This window comes from Plectropomus leopardus, chromosome 23 (genome assembly GCF_026936395.1).
Source record: "Plectropomus leopardus strain MGB_pleo_1.0 chromosome 23, ASM2693639v1, whole genome shotgun sequence".
Lineage (NCBI taxonomy): Eukaryota > Metazoa > Chordata > Actinopteri > Perciformes > Serranidae > Plectropomus > Plectropomus leopardus.
The window spans coordinates 11,050,225-11,074,047 of NC_142198.1; the positions used below are offsets into that span (position 1 = coordinate 11,050,225).

General features: G+C 39.2%; 2 protein-coding genes across 6 annotated transcripts in view; both read left to right on the forward strand.

Moving 5' to 3' along the window:
* Positions 1-47: 47 nt before the first annotated feature.
* myoz2a (myozenin 2a) lies at positions 48-11,322 on the forward strand. 4 transcript variants are annotated; one of them, XM_042512622.2, is made up of 6 exons: positions 48-1,920; positions 2,732-2,821; positions 4,247-4,413; positions 6,583-6,727; positions 9,256-9,439; positions 10,803-11,322. In XM_042512622.2, the coding sequence occupies exons 2-6, from the start codon at positions 2,740-2,742 to the stop codon at positions 11,026-11,028; spliced, it is 804 nt and encodes a 267-aa protein (XP_042368556.1). In that variant the 5' UTR covers positions 48-1,920; positions 2,732-2,739; the 3' UTR covers positions 11,029-11,322. The 4 variants fall into 4 exon arrangements, with proteins under 4 accessions (XP_042368556.1, XP_087929244.1, XP_087929243.1 ...); XM_088073118.1 differs by having other exon boundaries at positions 2,732-2,814; positions 4,244-4,413; XM_088073117.1 differs by lacking the exon at positions 48-1,920 and having other exon boundaries at positions 1,987-2,821.
* A 9,070-nt stretch (positions 11,323-20,392) lies between these two features.
* The window catches only part of usp53a (ubiquitin specific peptidase 53a), a 35,295-nt gene continuing 31,864 nt past the window's right edge, over positions 20,393-23,823 (forward strand). Inside the window, exon 1 of one of the 2 annotated variants that reach the window (XM_088073585.1) lies at positions 20,393-20,885. The gene's annotated coding sequence lies outside the window, so the exon portion shown is untranslated. The remainder of the gene's footprint in view (positions 20,886-23,823) is intronic. The other variant, XM_042512215.2, reaches the window with a different exon arrangement.

A 23,823-nucleotide genomic window follows, 5' to 3' on the forward strand; every position in this document is an offset into this window, starting at 1 on the left:
GTTGGGAGATTGGTGGGGACTTGTTCCCATGGTGACCACCAGTTACATAATAACAGTGGGTACCTACTATAGCTGAAGCATCAGAGAATGAGTGATAAGGACACACAGAGAGGTGATAAACAGTAATTATTTCCCTACCAATTTAGATATTAAAAAAATGCAGCATGGAATTTAAATGCTAATAACAGGGTGGAGATAGTGCAGTATGAAAAACATTTTGTGTATAGGGTTCCTGGTGAGGAAGTTTTCTTTATGCTAGGCATTGCAGCTATGCCAATGAGCTTGCTGCTTTTAACATTCAACCTTATGCTTTTCCGCCCCCCTGGCTGCTGCAAACTCAACCTGCCTTGCTTTATTTGTCTCTTTTATCAAGTTAAAAATTATATAGGAGGTAGATTGAATTTAACAAGGTCAATTAAAACACAGTGACTGGATTATAAAGTGAGTGCACCCTATTAGGCCCTCGGTCCATCCTATATCACATGATGGCATTTAAAACAAATAGTATCTGATTGGCTTGGAGGCCCTGAGGGGGCCATGTTCCCACACTATATGTCTCAGAATGTATTTATTGTTAGCTGTGCGCTGCATTTCTGGAGTGCTGGTTAAAACAAATCCAGCAGAAGCAACTTTATTTTCGATGTTAAAGCCTTGTCAGTGGTTTTCAAAAGTGTTTTCGAGCCCTTAGGGGCTTTTCAATTCATGTATATTTGCAAAGTTACAAGACTGCAACAGATTATTGCCTTTTGTATAGGCAAGTTAGTGAAATGTTCTACAAATTCTGTTAACCTTTTCTTTTTCGCCACAGATAAGGTACATCCTCAGGCGGTCATGGAGACTATGGTCCTTTACCTGGATTGTCATTTTTCAAAATGTGTATTTTTGAGATACTTTTAAACTGGAGGTTATGTTTAAGTATTTTCCAAACTATATTTGTCCATTTCTCATTTACTAGCCATTGCAATAATTTTTCTATGGTAGCCGAGACATTTTGAACCAAACCACAAAGCCAAAATGCCTCACAAACTTGAAAAACACAAATGCAAAGGCCATAAATTGAAGATGACTTGAGTTTTAGAATGCCCGTCTGCAGCAACTTAAACACCACCCGCTCCCGCAAGATTTGGGTTGGGTCCAATGGGATCCTTGGGATCTACAACACTGCTCAATCACATAGTGATAGTTATCATAGTTGGTTAGAAAACAATGTTTCATTTACCTTACAAATGTACAAGTTTCATTGTCAGAATCCGTTGATGCCAACTTCCATTGTAGCTTTAGCATTTGAGATTTCCATCAATGTGCTTGCGTTTCTTTTATTTTAAAAGCGTTTTGGATACGCAGTTTGTCTGACATGTCTCAACCACCATAGATATACAACACTTTTGGCTATCTTTTTCAACTATAAGACAGCTTTTTTTAATCCATAACTTTTACAACAACTGTTTCAACTTCTCTGCTGGCGAGCTTTTTCTTTTTAAATCTAATTATTTTGAAATGTTTACAAACTCTTAATGAGCTTCAGCAACTGCCTGTGGTACCAGTGCTGTTTGAAATCAGTGATATAGATCCTCTTGCTACTGTACACTGGCACTGGCAGAAATATAGATGGCTAGATGGAGGACAAAGTTAGCTGTAGTGGCAGTGCTCTAAATTTAGTCTCCCCACCGGCCGTGGACTAAATACCAATGACAACAGTCACACTGACACCCACCCACTCATTCAGTCAGTCAGTCAGTCAGTCAGGTCAGGCTGCAGCCCCCTTGGCCCACCCTCCCCACACGACAAGCCCCTCTGCCGGGGAGCGAGAGCACCCACACGGGTGGTACTCCTCAGTCTGACCCTCTTGCCTCTCACCTTTCTGACTTCCTGCTCTGAGGAGACAGGCACAGACTCCGCCCTGAGAGTCTTTTAGGACAGGTAAGCCATGACTCGGGCCTCTCCACAGGTGTCTAGTGCTAACATGACACTTGTACTTTAAATCAAGCATGGTTCTCACCACCGAGTTGTTTTCTCTTCATTTTCCAGCTTGCCTCATGTTATGATTGCATTTTATTCCATTCTTGAATTATTTCTCATAAATGTGTTGATGTTAAATGTTAATCCTTTTTTCTTATTGTTTGGTGTTTCATGCACAGAATATTTTTTACTGAACTGCTGCATATATGCATAATATATTTTTTAAAAATGTATACAACTGATAAGATTGTGAAGTTTTACTTTATTGAAGCTAAAAGCAAACTTTGCAAACAAGCCTTTTATGTACTGTGCCAAAATCATTTTGCTCTGTGGACTGGAATGAAACATTTGTGTTGTGTTCACCGACACCATGGTGTAAACTTTCCACTGTACAATTTCATCCACTGTATCACATGTTTGCAGTGACAGCGGCATGTTCTCTGTCTGTGTCCTCTCAGCCCACTTGGGCAATTTCAAACATATTGATTCCCAGACCTCCTGACACAGCTGGTTGCTATGTCTGAAGAGCATGTGCTTGGCGTTTAACAGCCCAAGGTTATTTAAAGGGATGTGCTAACTTTGCCCTTTTCACTACCCCGATAAATTATATCTGCTTCGGTGAGTCTTTGTGCATGGTGTAGATGCTTGATGTCGGCTAATCAATGGTCAACATGCGGCCCTGTTGTCTCAGCTTTTGTGTCTTGTTCAGGTACAGGTTGTACTGATGTGCTTTGTCTCCTGTGACTTTTTGCCTCACCCCTGACTCCCCCAGGGGCAGCCATGTCGCAGTTCTCCACCATGACGACCAGGGAGAGGAAAATGCAGGCGGCAGCAATCTGCAGGGAGGTTCAAGCCCAGGAAGGTATCATTTCTTCTTCACTTCCTTGTTTTCCAATCCCTCTGACCTCTTAGTTTCTCTCTCTTTCTCTTGTTGCATCCTTTCTATGCTTCTGTCTCAATCTCACCTTCTCTCCTTCCCTTCACATCCTGCTCCTCCCAACCCCCTACGTTCTTTTTTATCGCACATACCAACGTAAACACAAATTTGACACCATCTTACATTATACTATTACAGTAAACTATTTGTTTTAACTTGGAAAGATAAATGTCCCGGCTGCCTTAAAAATATGAAACTGACTGAATTTGAGAAGACAAGTTGAGGTAATTTTGTAATGATTTAACCCTTCAGTTTAACCCCATCAGTTTTCTTGTGCTGCATCCAGATGCCTTTTTCAAGCATTTCTGTTTGATGTCCTTCAAAATCATAAACCACGGCAATGAGTAAGAAATTTTTAAAATGTAAAAAGACTTGAAAAGTAATTTTCTTAAAAGAAATAGAAAACTATTTTTTAAAATATGGAAAAATGTCCAGAACATTATTCCTATGATTATTCAATGGATATCTTTTTTGTTTTTAGCCCATTTTCAGGTAATTTTGTTTGTTTTTTTGTTTGTTTGTTTGTTTGTTTGTTTGTTTTATTTTTGTTTTTTTTCTTTTCTTGCTAATTTCGAAGTGATTTTTCAAAGCTTTTTTTCTCTCTCCTTATTAAAATTTGCAGGTGTTTTTAGTAACTTTTTTTTCTCTGTTTTTTATTTTCAAATTTTTGGTTCATTTTTTGTCAAGTTGCTTGTTGTCTTCTTCCCATTTTTTGAAAGAAATCAAGCCAATTTGTCTTCTCTAATTCAGTCAATGTAAAAAAATCAAGGCAGCCAGGACACCAACTTTTTTAACTGCCACATTCATTTTATAGAAGCCAGAGCAGCAGTTGCCAACCCCCTCGTCTGTGACCCTGACTATAAATAAGCAAATGAATACTTTTATGGGCCAAAGTAACTAATCCTTTTGTCGTTGTCCTTTGAACACGCTATTTCAGGGCGAGGACAACTGCATGTCCCGGTCTGAAGGCTACTGACAGCTGAAAGATATTCTGGCAAATTATGCACCTCACACTTGGATATAGGCCTGTGACATCTCCATGATCAGCATGCAGTAGCTAGCACATGGCGCTAACCACAAAACAAGCACTAGACATGAGTGGATTACGAGGGAAGATAATTGCTCATTCATCATATTGGCAGGAGTACCAAGTCAGCAATCCATGTAGAAGGTTTTTTTGCAGCACGGTTTTATTTCTGTGTGAATATAATTTGTGTTCAATGAGGTTTGATAGGTGGGAGTGAAGAAAATAGGAAAATAAATTTGTCTTGTCAAAATCAGATCAATATACAAGTATATATTGTATACACAAACTCTTTAGTCTTTTGTTTGTCTCCTTGTGTTATACAGATGTAGAGATGGATCTTGGGAGGAAAGTGAACGCGCCTAAGGAAATCATGCTGGAGGAGCTCTCTCTTGCCTCGAACCGGGGCTCCCGTCTCTTCAAAATGCGCCAGAAACGCTCAGAAAAATACACTTTTGAAAGCATTCAGAATGAAAACAACAAGCAGCCCAATGTAAGTAGAAACCTTGCAAGCAGGTCACATAATGCAGGAAAGGCAAAGGCTCAGTGTCTGAGGAAAATAGAGAGGGTGTTGGGGGATATCAACATTTTCCTCAGACATATTATGAAATTAAGAAGAACCGTCCTAAAAACCAAAAATATATTAACTTTCCATCCACCAAAAAAATTCAGTCCATTGTGTGTGCCATTTCTAAAAATGTCAGCAAACATGTTGTGACGTGTGACCTCAGTTTCAGAGAATTTCCACTTATGAGGTCGTAAATACCACGAGGGGGCAATCATATGGACGTAGGTCATAAACATGATAAACATGACCCCAAATGAAAGCACCACAAGTGTTCATTAACTTTGGAGCGTGCAGAGGAGGAGATGGTTGGCTTAGATTAGGATAAAGGCTGGAAGCAGGGGGACAAAAAGTTACCATGGCTCTGTTAATTTCCAGCAAGAATGCAAACAATTTTATTTCCCTAAATGGCCATTTTTTCAACCTGTCTTATTCCCAAGTAGTCAAATACCCATGCTTTGTCTTGCCCCTTTGCTTATGATAGCAGGGCATCCTTTATCAGATCTAATGTGATGCACAGCCAAAACACATTGTAATACATGGTTAATGTTGTGAAATGTTCATGGTCAGGGTTTAGGCCACAAAACTAGTTGGTTAGGTTTAGAGAGAAGATTATAAGTCCATTCAGCCCCACTTCAGACACTGTATGTTTCCTTCTACGTCCATGGTTTACTTTGTGGTTAGTTGGAAGCCTAAAGACTTTGAAAGCTGTCTTGATATCGCAGGCTGAGGGGCTTGACAAAGTGATTGTATATGACGTGTTAAGAATGAGAATGGACTTCTTTTTAATAAACATAAATCCACTGTAGATAGTTATGCATTACTAAAACACACCTTGATAAAGCGGTTATTTTAACGCTGTCACACTGCCAGTGTGTTTTCTTCGAGCACAGTCGTCCATTTTCCCCACATCTTTTTCCTCCATCACTTGAAAAACATTCACACAATACCTTACATCCTGTCAAAGTGTATGTTGGAAAGATTAAGCACTTGATGTGTTTATTTGACTTGTGTTACAGACATGGAGTGGTACAAAACAGCTGTTATGAAAGTCTTCCAGACGGTCATAAGTACCTTTATTAATGTCCTTTTGTGTATAGATGGGCAGTGTGCCAAGTGAGCTTTTTTTTTTTTTTTTCCCCCTGAGCAGTACTTATCTCAGCCTGACCTGGTCACACATAAAGCAATTAATGCACCAAAGCTCCAAGTAAAATTGAGAGATATACTAAGTTTCTCTTTGTTATATCAAATTAATTAGCTAGTTATATCGTCTTTCATTTAGTTGTGTGGTGCCCTTGTGTACTTTACATTGCCCCCATGAAGTCCATTGATAAAATAATTATTATGCTCCAGGGAAGTTTTTTGCCTCATCTTTGAAGTGAGAAGAGCTCACATATCTCTGGTTTGTTTATCGCTCGGGGCAACGGAGGGATTTTGTTTCAAGTTGTCAACATTTCCTGAGGAAGTCCTGGAGTAAATCATCATAAATATCTTTCAGAGGGATGAAAGCTGGATGCTTGGGCTGCAGTACATTTTGTCCCAGCCCACAAAACAATGTTTCTTGAGTAAAAATGGACACGCAGGCAGTTTCTTTGCCTCTTGTTGTTGTTAGAAAACATGTAAAATCGTGGTTTGTTAACTGCTTTCAGTCCATATAAAGAATAGAAGCAATAAATAAGTGGAGAGTTTGGGTTTTGATAAGAATAAACAATGCTACTGTGCCACTGATTTACTGTGCGTGCAAATCACATTTTCATTTTAATTCAGTAAATCTAACTTTGTCAGAAAAATTTAAGCTGATTATTTTTGCCATGTGCAATGAGATAGGAAATTGTTGATAAACCAGTCACACCATATGGTTCTGTAAAAGCTGTTATAGAGCTGTCAGATATATTACATGATCTTCCAAATAAATAAATGAGTAAATGCATGTTGAAAGTGCTCATAAAAATTAAAACTTTTTACTGTAGAGGAGAAGGTCAGAAGATTATTTGAACTACTATTCCAGATCAATCGTGAAATTTCAATCTCAGCAGATATGAGTTCATGTTTAACTTTTTTTAAAAGCTCAATTTGGCTCTTGGGTCTTTCTTTTAGAACACAACAGTTTCTCAAGCTGAAAATGGGAGTGCCACGGACGGCTACAGCGGCGATAACAACGGAGACGTCAACCAAAAACCTACTGTACCATCGGAGACACCAGATACAAGTATGGTGCCAAATCCAGACAGTATCGCACCAGGTAGGTAACAGTGGAACCAAAACAGATTAATGATACATTTCAAAGACCTAAAGCCACTACAATCGTGATAAACTGTAGTTTAGTTTGCATCAATAAACTGATTGACCTCTGTTTCAACTCAGTGACCATACTCACATACAGATACAATACAATACAATACTATATTGCATTATAATGTAATACATTACGATATGATAAATTGCAATACATAACGATGCAATACGACAGGTTATGAAACATTAAGATACGTTACAATACAATACAATATGATATAATACATTCTGATTGGATACTTTACAATACAATATGACCCGTTACAATATGTCATGTTAGGATTCAATATGATACAAGCGATATGATACTGTACATTACGTTACAGTACATTAGGATACATGATATATATATTGTACCTACAATTGTAGCTGTCGTATAGCTTTAAAGTTTTTGGCTTCATTAACATGTTTGGTACACTTTGGTGGAATGAACTTCCTCTTTGGTTGCTCTTTTGCTCCTTTTTTTAACTATTCTGAAAGAACAGTAGAGCTTATGAGAGATGGTACTTCTCGTGGTGAATAGACTGTGTGGCTGTGCTCTCCACAAAGCACTGGATGTGCTGTGTTTTGATAAGGATTCAACTGTTTCTCATTGTTTGTACTCACGCAGGCTTTGATCATGTAGGGAAACATTTTCTTCTTGCCTGGAATCTGCTGGCCACAGGCAGAATATGATTACACGTTTTCATTCTCCCTCTCTCCGCCTGTCTCCTTTCTTTCTCCGTCTTTCGATCTTCATCCCACTCCTTTGTTTCATATTCACTCCTCCACATTCGCATATTTCTCTCCCTAACCTTTTTTTTTTTTTTTAGCCCTCCTTGTTACAATCAGCTTTAACAATCTTTGTAAAAATTGTTGAGTTTTACTCACGGGAAGTGTTTCCTGTTTGCCTCTCGTGCCACTGATAACATCAAGCTTGTGCTCATATCCTCCCTCGTGTCTGAATTCTGCCCAGTTGACACAAAACCAATACTGATTTAGGGATGAGGACATCTGCACAGGCGGATTTATTTCTGGAGCTCAGGACCAGACACCAACCTACAGTGTCTCAATGAAGTCACTCCAGCTGTAGCAAAAATCAGGCCAGAGTGCATTAGGTATCAAATGGTAAGAGCTCTTAAAATAGTACACTCATCCACCCAGGGGTGCATGTTCCATGCCCCTGTACAGCAAAATGACTTAAACAGGCTGTAGTTACATATAGGGGATCTCTTTAGATCCTAATACTTAAAATAAATGACAAATTTACAGATAACATGCTGAAAGTGTGGAAAGTATTAACATTTTTTGATACCTTACCTGGATCCATAGCTGTTAACACTTAGCGCATTTTAATTGTTTTGTGCCATTCTCAAAACTAATCATGAAGAATATCAAATATGATTTAGTTACATGACTTGTGGCCTTTCAGGGCTTCTAAGGCCCCCCCTTTCATCTCCACATAGAGTACATAGAGCTGGGTATATGACTCCTCTCTCATAAAACAGCTCAACCACAAGAACAATATTTCATGGCCTCAGAAAATCTTTTACACAGTGTTTTATCATAGTTCCCCCCCGAAATCTGTAAACCCTCCCCACGGGTCTGTTTGGTCTCTCTTGCTTCCTCCTCAGGGCAAAACATAAACTCAGGAAGGGGGATTGTTCATTGTGAGAGGTTAGGACGTGAGATGACGCCCCGTGTTATGTAATGCCTGAGCTTGCAAGCCCCCCTGAGTGAAGCGCTGGGTTTGAAGGATAGTCCTTTGGATAGGCCTCTCCCATCAACACACATAGACAACGTGGGGAGGCATACATGCACTTACACACACACACACACACACACACACACACAGAGAGAGAGAGAGAGAGAGAGAGAGAGAGAATTACAGGGAGGGTGTCTCTTGATTTGTTTTGCTGTGAACTTTAACACAGACTAAAGGCTTCAGAAAAACTAGTGAGAGGTATTGCAATATTGCACAGTCAGGGTGGTATAAATGTTAATGTTAATTTAAAAAAAATAGATATTCTATGTTACTTAGTATTAAAACAATACATTAGGCTTAATATAAAATTCGGGGTTTTTTTGGATTTTATATATTTTTTAAAAAAAGTCATTTTGTGATTGGATTATTTAGTTCTCTTTGTGTGATTGCAAACACCTAAACAAGTTCAGTTCAACCCCCCCCACCCCCCCCCAAAAAAAAACAAAATCCCTGGCAATCAGTGTTACAAAAAAGTTGCTTAAATATCTAATGCTTGAAGAAAAATCATAAAAATCATATGATGAGACATCAGCAGACTGTGCATGCACTCCTACTCAAGTTACCTCATCATCCGCTGACCACTTCTTGATTGTTTTCTAAAAAAGTAAATTCACTTTGGCCCCTTTTCACTGCATTACTGACCATACAGCACCCACAAAAGTAAGCTATTTAATAATTTGGGGAAGGAAAGCCCAATTTTTAATCACTTTTCATGTTGTAAACCCACCCAGGGTACGGAGGTCCTTTGAAAGATGTCCCCCCAGAGAAGTTCAACAGGACAGCTGTACCAAAGTCCTACCACTCACCCTGGCAGCAGGCCATCATCAGTGACCCAGCCCTGGCTGACACTCTCATCACCCATATGCCCGAACCAGAGCCCCGACCAGAACTACCAGGGTACAAAAGTTTCAACAGGTAACTCACAGGAAGAAGGCAACTTTTTATTCGAATAAAATGTAAAATTTAAAGGTCCCATATTGTTAAAAGTCAGTTTCCCATGTCTTTTATTGTAATATTGAAATATGTTGCTATATAAATTCTGTACAATATATCAAAATGCTTAATCCACAGGGAAATGCACATAGTCCATATTCAGAAACAGTGCCTGTAAACGAGCCATAAGGACTTCAGGGAGGTTGTGATGTCACAGCTATACTATTTAAAGGTAGAAACAGTCACTATAGTGTTATTACAGTCATTAGCTGGCTGCAATGATATGAAGAGACGCTGGAAGACCTGGAAACCTCGGTCGACATCACTATTCATGTGCTGCTTTCAGACTCCTTTCATATGTGTTTAAACCTTTGAACCCTGAGCAAACTGGTTTGATTTCTTTCCAAAACGTGAAAAACGTCAGCTTGAACGAAAAAAGATCAGCTTGGTAAGAAATGCTTCACAAATTGCAATAAATTAGTAGATTTGGAAAATTATTATTTTTTAAAGCTTGGGAAAAAAGTAGAAGGGAAAAAGAAAAAATCTAGAGAAAATTATTATAACTGTAACTTAATTTAAGTTTGCCATAATTACATATTTTTTACGAAAAAATATTCTAATGTTAAGCACTTTTTTCAGGTAATTTCCTTGTTTGTTTGTTTTATTTAACTTTTTTTTTTATTAATTTCTCATTAAATTTTGGGTCCTTTTTTCTTACATTGCTCATTGCCTTCTTCCCATATTTTTGAAAGAAATTAGCTCAGATTTCAGAGGGTTAAAGAAGCACACTCATATAAACTGTTATTTGTTATTTGTGAGCCTATGTGACTTTTGGTAGTGAGCAGCCACTGTGACCACAAGTGGCGACTATGGGATGATCTTAAATGTTTGACCATGGTATACAATAAAAAGTACACTCAGTAATATAACAGGTTAAATAAACATTAGCCACAATCAGCTTCTGGTCATACCAGATCAACTAAGGCTGCAACTGCAAACCTCTGAGTGTAGTGATAATGAGCTAGAGTGTGTTTTATTGCTTATAAATTCAACTATTTGCTCAAAAGATAAGCATTGTGATATTTTGTGATGCAAAAATAACATGGTCTTGCTGTAATTTATCATGCACACAAACGCTGAGTGAGTAAAACAAGTCTAGTCCTTCGTCTAACTCACAATGTATAAAAGTGTGCGTCTCACTCTCAGCAGCTATCTCTTCGTTTATACCCTCCGGTCAAAGTCTTTGCTTGGCTTTAATTAGTTGCATCACTTCAAATGTCACCACAGCCCCGTTCATTAGCACATGACCACCACTGTTAAAACACTGTCACTCCGTCACCTCCAGGGTGGCAACCCCATTCGGCGGCTTCGGCAATGCACCCAAACCTGCACCCATCAAGCCCCTCCAGCTGGAACCCCTCCCTGACTTCCCCGAGCTCCAGGGGGATGCTGCGGTGGATCGACCCTCCTTCAACAGATCTGCTCTGGGGTGGGTGTCAACGGGCGATCCAGCCCCACTCCCTGCTGTTTCCCTTGAGCCTATGCTCATCCCTGAGTCAGATGACCTTTGAACCTGTAATGAGGTCACACAGAGATGCTGTCTACTTAGTTGCAGCACCAGAGGTTATGGTGGGCAGAGGGGGCGTTTCGGTCAGAACAAAGGCGGGGTAAGAGAAAGCGTCAGGTTACCAGGTATACAGCATCCCATGGTTTTCCAGGGATGATAACTATTGCACTGTTCTTAAAAATTAATTCTGTACAGTAGGCAGAGACACTACTGCATTCAATAGATTTTAATGTATATTAATGTGCATAAGAGTATTTTATTGCAGAGTTTTTGCTCAATAAAATGGAATGCAACATGATTTTTTTTCTCTTTTGTTTATTTTGAATTTGATTTCCTGCCTGTGAAATTGTTAAAATTATTTTTCCTTCTGTTTTCCGACATGGGTGCAAATCACTAACATATTCTCCAACATGCCCCCTGGTAATAATTTCACAGTGAGATGATCCGAGCTACACTGAAAGATCACTTGAGTGAATGATGCTGTGCCTGTGTGCTATAACCGTATGCAAACCCATCACTTATCCCATCGTGCGAGAGTCCAAAGATACATGTGAGCCACTGTAACTCGCCTCAAGGTTACACTGGCTGACAGATCAAATCTGCTTCACTGACATGAGCGGCTCTCACCTTTTGGCTATGCCCAGTCAAAGGCGTGGGGATTGATGGAAGAGCTGCTTGATGAGCTGTGCCCGCTTCTTATCTGTCTGCCTGTTTATTACTACAGCACTTAGGAATTTATCAGAGACATAACAGGCGAAAGCAAACAGACTTGACTGATTGAAAGTTACCAGCAGCAAGAGTAGCAAAGACAGTATATTGTGAGTTAACCATGTGTTTACCCAGCTAAGAGGAGCAAGGTTCATTATTTAGCCTTGAATTTCATGTTTTTGGGTGCTTATGTTATATATCAGCAATATTTTCAATTGAAGTCAATTAATTAGAAATAGATCATGCTGGTGCTGGTGTAAATTTTATTTTCTGCCTATAGTGAGTAATGTTAAAAAGATGTTTTCTATTTGTTTATTTTGTTTTCATTTAATTCAATAAGTTGTGAGCAACAACATAAATGGAGAATACTAGTGTTTCTTTACTGTCTTTTGCACATATACCTCTGCTTCTTGACTGACAATGTTGTGAAATACCCGAAGTCAGTGGAGAAGGTCAGATATTTCACAGCCTTTTTCCAGCTTATTTTTCTGTTTACATACTTGTCCTCTGTATTCATTCGCCCTTTGAGTCCAAGCTTAAAGCCAGAAAAGAGCATGTCCACTACTTGTGACCACAAGTTGAAAGTTCTTGTACCTTTTAGACATTCATACTGCTCCTTGTAACTCGGTTTGGTGTATGGTCAGTAAGTATGACCTCTGAATCAGGAAGAGGTCAGATCTAACTGCAGGTGTAGCTGTCAGTCACTGCAAACAGTGGGCTGTATGTAAAAGGACATGGCATGGTGATACATGGCTGACCTTTGACGTCAGATATGTAAGCTGTGGGTCTGGTTTGCAAACCATGTGTTTAATACAGTCTTGTAAAGAATTTTTGTTGGTGTTAGTCAATAACCAGTATTTTATTATTGTTCCCGTCAAGCATAAACTTGGAGGGGATCATACATTTGGTGTATGTATGTGTGTGTCTGACTGTCCGTGTTTATCTTGCAAACTACTGGACCAATCAACCAGTATTCTGTGTGCACATTTATGACTGTTTGCTCAAGGGCCTCTTGTGGTTGCCGTGATTCACATACTGAAAAATGTGTTTTATTGACTGTTTATACTGTGACTGGCTGCTGGCTACTCGCTCCTCTTAACCGGCTGGTAGAAGCTGCAAGTTTCCCAGAATTTGGCTTGGCTAAAAACAGCAAACCTTTCTGTCTGTTGCAGGCACATTTTGGCGTTCGTCATGACATAAAAACTTTGGTCTCATTTAGAGCCAGAACATCTGCAGATTAAATCCATACCTGATATGTTATGCTCCATTAAAGTTAGAAATATATCACACTGGGAGCATTTCTGAAGTGGAGCATTTTGCTGCCTGATTTTGTAGATTTGCAGATTTTGTTGATTTGGTCATTTTCCCTTGATATTTGTGTTTCTACCACAAGTAAGCTAAGCCAGAGGGCTACCTAGTTAAATTGTTTAATCCTTTGTCTGTTTCGAGTGTGTTTATTGTTGTTATTTCCAAATGTGTTGTTCTGTGGCCTGTATTTAAAAACAAATCTGTTGTCATTCTTTTAAAATCACCTTCATTAAAATCTCTCCAGCTCTCATTTTACACCTCCACCCAGAGGGGTCTGATAAAAGAGATGCCACTTTATCCTGCAATGAAGAACCCGATCTTGTTTTCCTTTCTTTTTTAATGCTCACAATCTTTGCTTTTTGTGAGAACTGTGAGCAGGGCACATGCCTTTTCGAGGGTTTGACCAATTTGAAGAAAGGGGTGTGTTTAATTTTGCTAAACTTATTGACATCCTGTCTTTCTCTAAAAATTAGAATTAGGAAATGCCTCTCAGATTTTCCTCAGAAATGTGACTAAGTCCAGCATCAGCATTCCTCGCCTCAGTCGGGGACCCTCTGGAATGTGCCACTCCCTTTCTGAGTCCTACTGAATTCCTCCTGCTTGCCTCTTTAGGAGAACGGTGCGTGCAGAACAACCAGCATCCGACAGCGCCAGCAGCTCTGCCAAGTACCACAGAAAATATTGAGCAGTGTTTATCAAGGGCAGGCATGAACTCTCTTTGAACTTTGATTGTGGCCATTATCAAAATGCAGCAACGGAAATGTTATTGGTAGGGACTGAAGCGTAGGCTGAGGGTTGGGGGGAACCAGACGATTCAATTATTAGTCTCTAACTGCAACCAGTTTCCCCCTCAGGCGTGTTTGCTTTGACATGAGATGGCACAGTAGGCACTGGACAGTGGATTGTAAACTGTGCGGTCCACAGTTTGCTCGGGAGAATAGGGTGGCCTTGTGTTTGGAGTGACACTCCTATTCTGAAAGTTAGCAATCTGCTGTCCTTGAGCTTGTCATGCTAAGTCTTAAATCACTGTGGATAAGAGTATCAAGGAAAGTGAGGTGATAACATGGTGGAGCCTCAGTAAGATCAAAAGCAGGACAATCCTTTTAGAAAGTGCTTTTAGAGAGGGAGAAACAGCACATAAACACCTGATAGGAATCTTGGACTGGAGTGACCACTTGTTTCAACTAAATTTCATAGTTTGTCTTTTGTACTTTGTGACCTAGATCAGTCTATAACTGAGCAGCTGGCCTTCAGCATCTTTCTCAGCAGTTAACAATGGACTCTGCTGCTGTTGCATTCACTGTCATGTTTTAGAGCTTAGGTCCCTCGGGTTTCCATCTGCGCACACAGCAACTGAACATTGAGTGTGCAGCATGCTGCTGACACAGACAACTGCTAAAAGGTTGAGCCACACGACCAGCCAATTTCTCAGAAGCTCATCTTTTGCTCTGAACAGGTAGAAAACAAAAGCTGTAAAATATAAACTGTAAGAGCATGAAGCAGTGCCTAGAGGGAGACATATGGTTTTGAAGAGTTACATTTTAGGTGTGAGTTTATGCTCAAATCTTCCTCCAGACATTATGGAAACCTGGGATTAACCTTGTTTTACTGTGTCAAAGTGAACCTCTGACAGAAAAAATCTGTAAATGTCTGAAAAGCACAGCTAATGGTGTGTCAACAGTTTAGTTTTCTCATCTGATGGCATGATGGATTTGCCCAGCCGGATGAATGTGCGCAGCAGGTGGTCATTCTCACAGGAAAGTGCAAAGCCCAATGGGATATCTAAAAATATGCATGAAAATAAAGCAACCCAGGGGTCAGTAGGGGGGTGTTGGGTTGCCGGTAAGGTGACAGGGTCGGGGTGTGCATTCCACCCCTGAAATGACGCAATGGGTTTAACGCTGTGAGAAAGTTCTAAATACAAGAAGTATCAGCTGTGTGTGCGTATGTGTGTGTGTGTGAAAAGGTGGATGCCTGCGTATGTGCATGTTCTTCCATAAACTTACTGTTGCTGTGCTTGTTTACAAGTGTGTGTTTGTGGTGAATATTTATCCCTTTTGAAACCTGGAGCGCTGTCACTTTTTTTGTGTTGTTTTCATATGCCTTTTACAAGTTTTTAAACCTTTGAACCTTAAACAAAGTGATGCAATTTCTTTCAAATGCATGGAATAGGAAATAAGCAACTTGTTAAGTAATGTTCCACAAATTGCAAGAAATTAGTAGATTTAGTAAATTATATTTTTTTTAAAAAAAACTAAATCTAGGGAAAAAAGTAGAAACTATATTTATAACCAATTACATACATTCATTCATTACAGTCATTTCTTTGTTTTTTTAATTTTCTCTCTATCTCGTTTTTTATTTTTTATTTTACCAGTTTTCTTGTACTTTTTTACAAATTCCTTGCTCATTTCTTGTTTTATTGCTCATTGCCTCCTCTACATCTTTTTATAAGAGGTCAAGTCAATTTGATCATGTTTCAAGGGATTAATTTTATGGTATCACAAATTAAATGCTTGATCTCTTGTACAAACAAAAAAAATTAATTTTAAGATATGTGCACTCATTTTCAAGACCATTTTATGGAAGGATGCTCACTGCTTGGCTAGTAATTAGCCTGTTTGGACAAATGAACATTAAAGACTGTGTTCCTGTTTACTTGCAAAAGCCCTCGAGACCAATTAGAGCTGTGTTCTCACACCATAATCTGGCCGCTGACTTTTTCCTCACGGGGCTCATCTATATTCCTGACTGGTCAATATTTGTTAACCTTTTCTTATTGGTTAATAGTCAGTGAAGACTTATTAACTTAAAAATGCTAACACAACCAGTAAGTAAAGTAACTAAAGTAGTGAAACTGAGGTCATCAGGTGATAAGTTAAAAGCTCTTTTCTCGTCTAATATAGCTGGGAAAGATCAGAACATTTTGCTTTAAATGTCCTTAATGTGAAGATAGAGAGGAAAAAGTCATTTTTATGATGATGTTGCCAGGGAGAAAATAATTAATGTGCCTTATCTTAGTCAATAAAGGGTATTACTTTTCCTACCAGACAGCACTGAGGCGAAAGCATGCTTTTCCTGTGTGCTGCAGCTACCGCGGATACGGCAAACACAGCAGTGAAATATATCACAGTCACTCCTTTGGCTGCACTCCAGAATTAATGTAACATGGTCAATTGCCAAAAAAATTATGCTTATGTCATCTACTTATCAGCAGTAAAACAATTCGGCAGTAAGAAAATGGAAATTGGTACAAATGAATAAAAAGTGAAATTAATGCAAATAGAAGAGTCTGAGATGAAAAAAATCTCTGACCTGCTCCTGCAGTACGACATATTATAAAACACACCCACGCTGGGAAATCATGCTATGTTTGTGGTCATGTAAAGTCATAATGACAGCACACAAATGCCATTCCAGTGAATGATATACAATGTAAACATGATGTACTTAAGGACACTTTGTGTAATCTTATCAATGATTATGTGAGCTATTTTTTCTGAAGGCTCTTATTTTAAAATTTGACTGCATTGAAATTAATTTCTAGATGTCAAAACCAAGAAAAGTGGCTGAACAAAGAGTCCTCACCAAGGAACATTACTGAATTGTTCTTGAGAAACGTGAGGAGCAGTTTCGTTCCAAAAAACTCATCATTACAGGATTTTAATCCCTGGTTAAATATAGCAGGAGTTGCTTCAGAGGCGTCGCCTCCCCGTGGCCCCCATTGTGGCGTTCGAGCATGTCTAATCTCTTATGTAACAACGGGGCTTTCACTACTGTGTGGTTCCTCATTAGTAGTAATTCAATAGCAATACAACGAATGGTGTTCACAGAAAACATTAAAAGCTTTGCTTTGTTTAGTCATTTCACTTATTGCAGTTTTTACAGAGAGTGATGAGGGCAAGTTTACGTTGAGTAACCTTGACTGACAGTTTGAACTCACACACAAATGTATTCTTGACAAATATCCCATATTTGTTTGTTTATTTGTGCCGTCAGGACAACTTGTGCCTCAGATTACTTTTCATTAGTACAAGCTGTTCTATTTGAATTATTTGCATTTCCCTTGATCCCGCACACATCCAGGTCTGCGTGCACATACTCAAACATGCACACAAACTAGGGCATTTATTATTACCCAGGCTGAGACAGGAGCAGATTAAGTTTATATTTTAATTAGACACTTAAATTTTGCAGCTGTAGATGAGAGCAGCATCACAAGAAGTTGTATCTGTATTCATTCAAATTTTTGTTTTCTTACACTACATGTCTGTCCCAGTAGAAAGTGTTTCAGGATATTTTTTTTTCTTGCTTTGAAATTAATCAGAATATTTCTTAATACATTTTAACATTGTGTGGTTGATTTTGTTTGGTCTAAAAAGGGACCACCCTGGATGCACAGACTTTTAAAAACAGTTGTCTGGTTTTGGAATTGTTGTCCTACTTTCCCTTTGTGTCTCAGGGCTATAGAGTACAGTAAGTATGGATTGAAAAGCCAGACAACAGTGCTAAAAATATCCCACTTCAACTGGCAGAGCACATTTGGGGTGAAATGGAATTTAGCTGCCCAGTGACCCAATGACGATCATCAATGAATCTATCTATAAGACAAAAAAGGCACTGACAAGCTGGTGGCTGTGTAGTGAAAGAGATGCAAAATAAAACAACTAATAATAATAACAACAGGCTGCATCCCTTTAAGGGAGTGGGACCCTAAACTGAGCGAGCAAGATTAAAATATCTAATATGTCTATAAAATCTATAGTAATAGGGCTGTACATGTATGTTAACAATCACCTAATATCAAGACTCTATCCAGTTATTCAAGTGAAAAAAAAAGAGAGCATTTAAAATTAATATCATGATTTCTTGGACTTCAACCAAGTGTCAGTGAGCATAAAAAGTGTAATTGATTTGATTAAATCAAATCTTGTATTTGCCGTTGTTGGTGAATTCATAAAAAGGGCAACACAGGCAAAGAGAGGTTTGTCATTTGAGCAGTGTTCATCCACTGTGTTCAGCGGATCTCTTGCTGTTCACTGGGGCTTTCTCAAGGTGAGAAGTCAGGGCAATGGCACCAGCTCTCAGCAGGACATTTACAGTGTGCACTGTCCTCTTGCAGAGCTGGCAAAGTCTCGCTAATTAATCTTAAATTAAAATGCCCTTCACAATAGCATCAAACTTGTGTAGGATGGGTGGTTTGCTGTACACTGTAGTATAAGAACAATTTGATCTCACATTTGGTTAGTTTTACAGATAATAACTGAAATATTTCAAACAGTTGCAGATACAAGAAAAGTAGTGAAAACTTGGGACAAGGAGACATATCATGAGGCGAAAATGAATAAATCATGTCCAAAAACCAATGAGCCACGATTCTGCAGAAGTCATTCAAAGTGCATGCCAGCCAGGCAACGACGTGACAGTGCAAAGATACAGTCATTTTTAGACTTTTGGCTCAGAGTAAGGCAGCAGTGCTGACAGGGCACAAATTGTCAGATTCAGCAGCTGGATTGCGAGCTGGCCACCGAGGTCAGAAAAGAAAAGTTTACATTTGTGAAACTTGTTAAAGACCTGATCTGATGAGCCGTCTGATCCATAATTTATAGGGTGTATAAGATATTCAGTGGCAGCACATCAAAGCAGGGAGGCCCACTGTCAGGGTGGGAATGTCCAACATTATAATGTGAGCCCTCTCTATGTAAGCTCAAAGCACCCCCACTGACACCAAAATACTTTTTTATTTCTGCATTTCTATCTAAAAAGTTGTTTAAAAGATGTATGTATTTTAACATCAGTCCTCAAGAATGGCTCACAGTTGGCTGGGTTATTTTATTATATTATGAGGTTTAAAGGTAAATTAAGTACTTTCACACCAAGATCGTTAAAGCTCACATCACTCAAAATGATTATTACCACACTCTTGAACTTTTTCATATTTTAAGAGGAAGCATTATATGTCCCTTGAGGAAATGTGTGAGAGGGGAAATGCCATTGTCCCCTCAATGGGCCCTTTCAAGTACTTCCTGGGGAAAGGCTGGACTGCGCTGATACATTGTGATCCCTCACTGCACACTTAATCACTGCGTACAGTTTCCTCTGCCTTAATGAGTGACTCTGCTGGTTTTTGGGGAAGAGAATTTATCTTCCAACACAAAGCTAGTTTGATATATGGCCTGATTTTACTGCTTTTATTGACAGTGACACAGAGCTCTTCTGAGGGGAAATTCGAAATTAAGGGACTGTTTGTTATTTATGAGGGAGGGGTTCGAAATGGGGGGAGCATTTCAATTGATTTTTTCAAACACTATGCAGGGAGTTTTGAACCTTTGAAATATTGTCATTAATGGTGAAGGGAGGGTCATGCATTTCACCGGACACTCAGGGACGATCATGGAAAAATATCTGTAGTTCCAGCAAGGGTCATGATATAAATATGTATACAGTCACCCCTTTACAGTACAAGCCTTAATTGCAAATTAATTAGCCAAACGTTTTTCAAAAAGTCAGTGAGAAATTTGCAAAAAATATCTCAGATGGGCCTCTGAATTTGAGTGTTGGACACCTACAGTGAAGAGTATGATATGTTTCTCATTAATAAATAAGAATAAGCCAGAGTTCAAATGTTACTACCGCAACTAGAAATGTTTTGGAAAAAAAATAATGGAACATCAAAAACATAGTTTATTCCCTTGTGATTATACATTTTATAGTATATGCCCTCTTGTGGAGTCAATCCAAAGTACTTATTTTAATTAATATAATCTCTCCAAATAAAAAAATATGGTCAGTTTGCTGGGGACCCTGAGCCTATGAAACATGATAGGGCTATTACACTCAGTAGTCCCTTGATTCAAAAAGGGGAGAAAAGCTTTAATTGCACATCTCTCTCAATGCTTTCTTTATATAACAGGATCAAGCAGATGGTGTTTGGGTAACAGGAGCCTTACATCACTCTCCTCTGCTCTCAGTTGTTGGTAATCATCAGTGTCATGACTGTCTTCACATTGTTGGGGTGTAACAAGGCAGGTAAATGTTTAACACCCCTACAAGCATGTTTATTCATTGCTCACCACACTGCTGCAGTGCATACTTGTTTTGCAAATGTATGCATGCAAATCTTCTACTTGTTCTGTATCCCTGGGTGCAGAAAACAACATATACTGACAATATCTACATGCATTTTGAATGGTTTTTCAGTTTTTAAAGCTTTTAAACAAATTCCAAAGTATGCATGTGATGCAATTTTGCAGTTTGGGAGTTGTAAATTACGCATTGTAGTGGGCTAACTGCAACCCCCTGCACCATAAAGCAACATTAACGAGCCTGCCAGTAGAGTTGGCGCTCTGCAAATGTTGGAGTGTGTCCGCGTCTGTGTGTGAGTGTGTGTGCGCTCTGTAGCTGTGGCAGTGGTGTACAGTAGCATGGCAGACTGCAGTAAATACACTGTTGAAGAGGCGGGGTTTGACATCTCAGCTCTGAAAACATCTCTAATCCAGTATTTCAGGTGCCGAAGTCGACCGAGCGACCATTGCTCACTACCGCTGCGCATCAGCGACCCGCAGCACGCCTCCCAAAAGCGGAATATATCGTCAAGTGGATTTTCCGAGAGAAAGAAACCACACTAAAGCAAGAGAGACTGAAGTTTCGGCGGCGTTAAGACAACACTTTGTTTTCTGCTTTGTGTTTTAGTTTTCAGCGTGCGGCTCTTGTGTCTTGAAGTACATTTTAACCAGCGACTCCTTCGGAGTCTCAGTCCCTCCCCCCGAAACTCAACCAAAATACTTCAACTCTTGCTCTAACCGGAGGATATTGCCACACTTCGGGTTATTTTTCCTCCTTCGGGTGAGTTGCTCTTTATTTGAGTTTGAAATTCTTCAAACTTTACTAGTTTATGTTTTGGCAGCGGTGCATGGGGCGGAAATGTAGCTCTACCTGGAGCTCAGGTAAGTAGGAAACCAGGTAGGCCTTGCATTAGCTGCTTTTAGTCGGTCTTGTAGCTTTCGTTAGCACACTTCTTGTTAAATTAAAAAAAAAACATGGTGTGTCTATGTATAAAACACCAAAAGCCTTATTTTGTGATTTTGCAGCTCAGTTTGTCTTACTTGTTTACTTATTTTGGGTATTTTCTCTTAAAAGTCTGTCGCTTTGTTGTTGACAGCTAGCAATGTGTCGGTTTATCATTAACTATTTAAAATGTGTAGCTAGCGTCACGAAAATAAGGATTAAGTGGCTGCTTGTGTCGTATGTAGTTTTTCTTTCAACACAGCATTACCTACTTTTAGTCATATGTGTATTTGCTGGCATATAAATATGGTTTTAAGGTGATTTAATAACGTGACAGTGCCAGCTTTCCTCTCTTTTATGGTGTTTTGTCACCTCAGGATAAACAAGCACAGCCTAAGCTAAGTGCCAAGTCTCCTGTGTTGATGTGGACTGAGAGGTTTCATATTGCGTAGTTTTTGCACACCCTCTTTTATATTTTAACCAAACACAAGTCCACAGGAGCTCACCCAGGACTCATTTGCAGACCCTCATAGCCTAGTGTGTTTTCCCCTTATGATGTGGTTTCTCCCACTTTAATTCATTTTAGTGATTAGACCCCTGAGCAGCAGTCCCGTGAGCACAGTGGTGGTGATGAAGCAGTGAGATCACCAGCCCTGTAGATATCATGCACACTCATGCTTTATGTTGATGGTTGTGGAACATTTCCTTTAGGACCAAGATGGTGAACTAAATATGGAGGCATGCTGAAGAACCAGTTTTGACAGTCAGCCTTTAGTCACTTCTTTGTTTGCAAGCATGTTGAGCAAGAGTACTTGGAGTACTTTTATTAGGGATTGTTTGCTTCACTTACTATGCGTGGATCTGCTTCTGATAAAGATTATGCCAGGTGATACACACTCAGGGGTTTGAGACTTTTAAAATGAGTGATTGTTCTTGGTCATCATCATCACCCTTGATATTTATTGGCAAGCTAGAGGGACATTAAGGAAGCAATTATAAAAGTGGAAAGGAGAATGTTATATTTCAATCAAATACTTTGCAGCATTGGATCCTGGAATATGTGCTTTTGTTCTCCCTTTTCCTCCGTAAGGAATAATGGGTGACTCAGCATGGCGTGGGTGACCTGTTCAGTTTCACAGGGTTGAACGCTGTGACCGTGTGCTGGAAAGTGGCAAGCCTTTGAGCAGGAAGCCCTTACAGGAAACGGCCAGTGCATTGTTGCCTGAAGGCTCAAACCATGTCTGCAGTCCATAGGGAATGTTACAGTCAAGTTTTATTGTTTTGTTTTGTTTTTTTGGGTTGTAGCATGCAGGGTCACATTTTATTGCTTCTTTTCGTACATGCAGTGGATACTGTGTATTTTCAGTCATTTGTGTGTTTGCCTCATCCCAACTCTTAATAAAATAAACAAACTGAAGGATTGTGGAAAGCCGATGCATTAAATCACAGAAAATTAGAACATTGTGTCGACAGTGGAGAGGAAATGTAGAGGAAAATGTTTATGTCCTGATGTCAGACACTTAGTTCACCACTTTATAAACAACTGCAGCTAAAGTGGAAGTCTGAGTGGGAGACTGTCATCTATGAGATTCTCTAGAAATGTGACTTTTTTTCCTGCATTTACCATATGAGTCAGACTTCTAAGAAGTTTGCATGACTGCATCTGAAATAGAGAGGTTATTTATTTCACCCAAGGCAAGCTCAAGACATGGAAAATGGCCACATTCTTATTGTCTCTGTGCACCACTAAATGATTTTAAATTCAGTGGGGATTAACACAACACTTAAGTGAAATTCAGATGTGTGCATCTGGCAATAGGAGTTTGAAACTGCAGTTTATAACCACAAATACAATGCAGTCTGTTACCTAGCTCAGCATTTTTTATTGTGTTCATTAGTAGCCTACTTCTTGCTTTTTCCCCTTGGTTTCTGCACAACAAATCCCAGGTAATTTGCAGACGTGGCTGATGGCTTACAAATCATCTGTTAAAGCAACGGTTGCCCAAAGAATTTGTTCCTCTAGTAACAGCCTGGTTTTAAATACTGTGTAATTATGCTGTCAGTCAGCAGTTCAAGTTCATGTGTCTTTGGACAATTAAATTGTTGGTGTGAAAAACGTCAATTTTTCCCCCATTTTATGACTGTCATAGGACACAAACTCAACATAGTGCCAAAGTTATAAATCTGAAGGTAAAATTGAAGTATTAACACATTTCTTGTAAAGTACAAGATATGAGTGCACAAAGAAACACAAAAAATAGAGGAAAAAAGATGTATACTTCATTGACTCACTGTTGATGAATGACTCTCCTTACTGGGGATTACCTTAACAGCAAATTCAACTCCCATAGGAAGCAGAGTTGTGAAGTAACAAGAGGGAATGATCTCAGTTGTCATGCAGGTGAAAAATGCACCAGTTTGACGTAAAGATGTATTGATCTGCATTGAGAAAAAGGCAGAATGTACCTTAATTTATCTCATAGTATCTCAGAAGTTATGTAGAAGCTGAAAGTTGTACCATGCTGTGGGGCACATTGTGTTTTATCAGGGAAAAAGAGAATTCAAAATTGATTTAAAGGCAATGTATGACCGATGAGCAATTGTATGTGTTGTTGGTGTTTGACAGAACTGATGTAGAGAAAATGGTCTTTTATTATTGTTTTACGTAGTGTTGTCATTGTTCCAACAACGGCCTCTCTACATGCATCAAATGCTTTGTCTCTCTTTGTGCTGGTCCCTCCACATGTGTCTATTTTTTACATCTTATAGACATTAA

Coding starts and splice junctions, on each gene's coding strand:
- myoz2a (XM_042512622.2), top strand. CDS start 2,740: ATGTCGCAGTTCTCCACCATGACGACCAGGGAGAGGAAAATGCAGGCG. Junction 2,822..4,246: donor GGAGGTTCAAGCCCAGGAAG/GTATCATTTCTT, acceptor TGTGTTATACAG/ATGTAGAGATGGATCTTGGG. Junction 4,414..6,582: donor AAAACAACAAGCAGCCCAAT/GTAAGTAGAAAC, acceptor TCTTTCTTTTAG/AACACAACAGTTTCTCAAGC.